Raw genomic sequence first — 4,988 nt, 5'->3', positions numbered from 1 at the left:
TCACAAATGCTCTTCTGGAAAAATGGTCAAAAATACCCTTGAACACACTCCTAAAACTTGTGGACAGCCTTCCCAGAAGAGATGAAGCTGTTCTAGTGGCAAAGGGTGAGCGTCATCTTGAATTCCCATGGGTTAGGAATGGGATGTCACTTAATCTCATATGTGAGTCAAGGCAGGCGAGCAAATACTTTTGGCAATATAGTGTATTTTCAAACTTGGTGATACATGTGGCCCAGAACTTGCTGAGGGAATGGTGGTGTAGTGTTTGGAGAGCAAGTTGCTTCCACCCTGGAGAGGTTGCAAAGTTCCTGGTTTGACTCCCACAGACTGCCATTCTGGGTCCCTGAGCAAGAAACTTGGTCCCAGAATTCCCCCTTGGAATTGCACAGTGGCAGCCTACTGCTCCCTAAGCGATGGGTTAAATGCAGAAGACGAATTTCATTGAAATGTATTTTGCTATGACAATGAAGATAATTATCGCTATCATTATGTGTTTGACTGATCGATGGTGACCTGATCTGGGCAGATTTTACTATCTGATATGTGCCACACTGCTTGAAATGGAAAATTATATATTTTTCTGCACAATGAACAAACTGGACCTAAGCACTCCCACGTCACTCTTCAGTGTTAATGCTGTTTATGAGTAAAGAAGACTCATAATCAAGTATTTAGCATGAATAAGGTGTTTAAAATGAAGTCCAAGGAAGGAAACTGCATTTTCTACAACTTGCTAAGAGACTTCTGCAATTCTATCAGATTGCAAATGAGAGCAGATAACAAGAAGGCTGAAAGAGTAGTGCACTTTTGTTTTAATCCTTTTTTTTTTATCTTTTCTTTAATCTTTAATCTTTCTGCTGGATTTGGGAATTTTGGTTCTGTAGGTTTTTACAGATGTTTTATAATGGCATAAACACTAAAAACAAAAGAATCACATGATTATCAACACCTCAAACTCAAGGAGCAAAACATTGGACCAGATTCTCACCACTATAAACACAAAGTCAGCCTCACACTTCTTGCAGAAAACACACAGTGATTTGCAAAACACTAAACACACTTAGTCTATGTTAAACACAGAAGTATATTGTGATGTCTTTTCGTCGCATTTCCAAAGCACCGACTGGCAAATCACCACACCAATGGTGGTGATTAAACACACACATCTGGTGTGCAAACATATGATTGCTTTATTGTAGACACACCAATGAGATTTAAGCACTACAAAAAGGCAGCAGGTGAGTTCAGCTGCTTTCAAACTAAATTGAAGAAGTCAGAGGAAGAAGAGTGAGGGTGAAAAGGAGAATGTGTGGAGGACGAGCAGGCGGTAGAAGTCGAGGAAGAGGTAGATCTGAAATAGGAGGAGAACATCATCAAAGAAGAAGAGGACCACATTTTTCAAATGTCAGCTGTAAAAGGATGAATCCATCATTCAAGACTGTTCCTCCCACGTTGTCTTGCCAATGAGGATATTGCCTGCAATGTTGATGAAATGATCTGGTCAGATCCAGCTAGGCGAAGAGATGTGTAGTATTTACTTTAATTTATTTTGTTCAGGTTTACTTTGTTTTCTTCTTTTACTTAACAGTACTTTTAACCTTTACTGGTAGTATAGTATTTTAATGTGTCTACTTTCTGGGCTTACAGTGTTGGGACATGTTTTGTTGTGATTGTCTATGTTGACTGATTTTTGTTATATGCAGAGAAATAAATCCCATTTTCAATAGTCTGTGGCACTGATTTCGTGTAACGTTTGGTGAATTTATCACGTTGTATATTTTCACTTTCTAACAGTAATCTAATCACTGAGAGGCTGAAGTGTTTTAAGTTAAACACAGCAGTGTGTAACTGATTCAAACAGAATTACGCTTTTTGAAATGTGTGCATTTCAGATGGTAACATTATACAGTGTAAATGTTTATATAGATTTTACAAGTGTTTCATTTTGCACAGGATCTGAGGTGTTCCGCCTATTGTGTGTGTGGTTGTGCTAATTGTGTGTAGTGTTTTGAAAATATGAGCCCTGTTTTTAAAATCGTGCTTCAGCAATTAATGTAAATGTAAAAAGATAATGTTATAATACTGGTGTGAGACACTAAACACCAATTATTGTGTCTTTGTTCGCTTACACGTGTATTATGGTATTTATCCTAAAATAAATAATTCATAACCCATCATTGCAGTTTGGCTAGGAAAGCATATTTGGTATAATGAACTTATATTTCTTACAGAGAACGCTGGATTGATTAATATGTGTGTTGGCAGGCTCACAAAAATGGGACAATAGGAATTGGCTCCAGAACTCTGATTGGTCCATCTATAGTTTGATCAACCAACTAGGAGATAAGTCCTTTTGCCATTAAACCCTGACTGACCTACCTATTTAAGCTCCATTGTTCTTCTCCTTTGCCACTTTAACTTAATCTGCCCGGGCTGTTCTCATTAATTGTTATATAGTATTAAAGTAGTCTTCACTGGAAAACAATCTTTTTTGTACTACTTGATAATTAAGTTTGAGTACATTTGAGAAATAACTATAATTAAGCGAGGTCAGTAAAGCAAAAAATTTTTCCACAGCTGAGGATAGCTTAGTGTGCTACAATACCTCAAAGCTTTTGACTGTGTCAGAAAGGTGCCATTGTTCTTGTTAACCCTTTGAATAGGGCTTTGTCTGACAGCATGTGAATTTGCCACTCTAAGGTCTTTTGAGAGAACAGCTGTAAATGAGAGAAACCTCAGTGATCAATGTCTTTTCACGCTATGTTGCTGGGTCAGTGTGTTTTCCACAAAGGGGCCTCCTGGTTGCCAGGTATAAAAGGGTGCTGTCTCCATCAAGCCAACAAGCAGTTCAGCTCCAAGAGCAGCAGTAGCAGCAACGCCACCTGTACTGAACAACTCAGACGAAAATGACCTCCACTGGCATGAACATGATGAGCAGGATCGTCTTCTACGAGGACAGGAACTTCCAGGGCCGCTCTTACGAGTGCACCAGCGACTGCTCTGACCTGTCCTCCTATATGGGCCGCTGCCACTCCTGCAGGGTGGAGAGGGGCTGCTTCATGGTCTACGACCGTCCCAACTACATGGGGAACCAGTACTTCATGAGGAGAGGCGAGTACGCTGACTACATGAGCATGATGGGCATGACCGACGGCATCAGGTCCTGCCGCATGATCCCCATGTACAGAGGTTCCTACAGGATGAGGATCTACGAGAGGGACAACTTCCAGGGGCAGATGCACGAGCTGATGGATGACTGCGAGAGCATCATGGATCGCTTCAGCATGTCCAACTTCATGTCATGTAACGTGATGGAGGGCCACTGGCTGATGTACGAGCAGCCCCATTACAGAGGAAGAATGTGGTACATGAGGCCTGGAGAGTACAGGAATTTCATGAGCATGGGAATGAGCGGCATGAGGTTCATGAGCATGAGGCGCATCATGGATTCCTTTTACTAGAGAAGGACATATGTTGACCTAAAATTCTGAGCAACCTGGGATACAAATGGAAAAGGAAACTACTGGACTGCATATGTTGAAAGATTATGTTCACTAAATTCACAAATAACCTGCACTGATTCAAGGCGGGTTTTTTTGAAAACTAATAAATACTTCTTTCCGTATATCTTTTTGTGTCTTACAATTTTATATCTGGTTTTATATATTTATCGTAATCACTATACACATTTTATATGTCCCAAATGTAGACAGGCAGGCGGGAGCAGGATGGTGACTCATCGTCAGAGAGCAGAAAATGTTTAAAGAAAAATTAAGACAAAAAAAGCACAACGTAGACATGAGGAGGAAGAAGCACAAACAAAAACAAGAATAACGTGGACAGGTCTGGGATAAACAAAAACTGAAATAATCCCACAAGACAAAGACAAACAGGAGGTGAAGTAGCGGGGGAAACAGGTGAGGGGCATGAGAGATAATGAGCTGTAACAGCTGAACTGAATGAGCTTGATAGCAAGGTAGCACAGTGTGGGAAACAGAAGGAGAAAAAAACAAAACAAAAAAAATGAATGAGATTGAACAAGAAAACCCAAAGGGAATATCCAACAGAAAAAAAAACTACATATAGCCTACAATGAACATTGGGAAACTGAAGAATAACCTAATAAAGAAAGTCCAAATAGTGAGCACTGAAACATGAATTAAAAAAGGCAAGACTTAAAAAGTACAATAAGCAGCAAGGAAAAGGTGAAACAAAGAAAAAACAGAACATTAAAAGTTAGTTATAAATTCACTTTTATATATGGTTGCTTGCATACAGAACTCTGTGTTAATCCTGGTCAAGTCCAAGTAAATATGTCAAATCAAAAACTTAAGAACCTTTATGTTATCTTGGGAGATGCACTGGAATTCATTTTTGGTTTGTTTATTTGCGAATAAAACCCACCAAGAAAGAAACCCAGAATTTATTATATTCCCATTTCGGGCCGACTTAGTTCAGTAATCGTTTTCAGCTTTAGAGACTGAGTGAAGCTAAATAAGCTTTAGGGAAGCTAACATTAACACATAAGGTCTGGTGAACTCTACCAGGAATTCATCTGGAACAGATAATTATGCAACAACTATTAATAAGTGCCAAAGACAATTATCAAAAAGTTAGTAATATTAATTTAAAATTACAAAGTCCACCTGATTATCAGGAAATAACCAAAAAGCACTTAGTCTCTGTCAGTTATCTTATGAATACCTGCCTGGTGTAGTAATGTAGTAGTAATTAATGGCATCTTCCATCTTGGCATTATCAGTGCTTTACCGTTAGCATCTGATATAGCAAAGACACAGTTTAGCATGTTTATAAAGACTGTATGAACACACTTTATTCATATTAGTAAGAGGAGATGAAGAAAAAACAGACGATGCTTACAATAACTGGACTTTCAAAACATCCATTGAAGCAAGATTGGTTGCAACTTTAAAGCACAACCCAAAATAAATTTTGTAAGAATACGCTCATTGGCATGTTGGCATTCA

At 38.9% G+C, this 4,988-nt stretch overlaps 1 protein-coding gene across 1 annotated transcript; it reads left to right on the top strand.

Moving 5' to 3' along the window:
- Window positions 1-2,828: 2,828 nt before the first annotated feature.
- Window positions 2,829-3,509, top strand: LOC105919233 (gamma-crystallin M2-like). Its single transcript, XM_012854515.3, has one exon. The coding sequence runs from the start codon at window positions 2,907-2,909 to the stop codon at window positions 3,459-3,461; it is 555 nt and encodes a 184-aa protein (XP_012709969.2). The 5' UTR covers window positions 2,829-2,906; the 3' UTR covers window positions 3,462-3,509.
- Window positions 3,510-4,988: the final 1,479 nt, after the last annotated feature.

The sequence above is a fragment of the Fundulus heteroclitus genome, chromosome 15 (genome assembly GCF_011125445.2).
Source record: "Fundulus heteroclitus isolate FHET01 chromosome 15, MU-UCD_Fhet_4.1, whole genome shotgun sequence".
Taxonomy (NCBI): domain Eukaryota; kingdom Metazoa; phylum Chordata; class Actinopteri; order Cyprinodontiformes; family Fundulidae; genus Fundulus; species Fundulus heteroclitus.
Note: the sequence above shows the minus strand (reverse complement) of the source record. Positions and strands in the feature narration are given on the sequence as shown.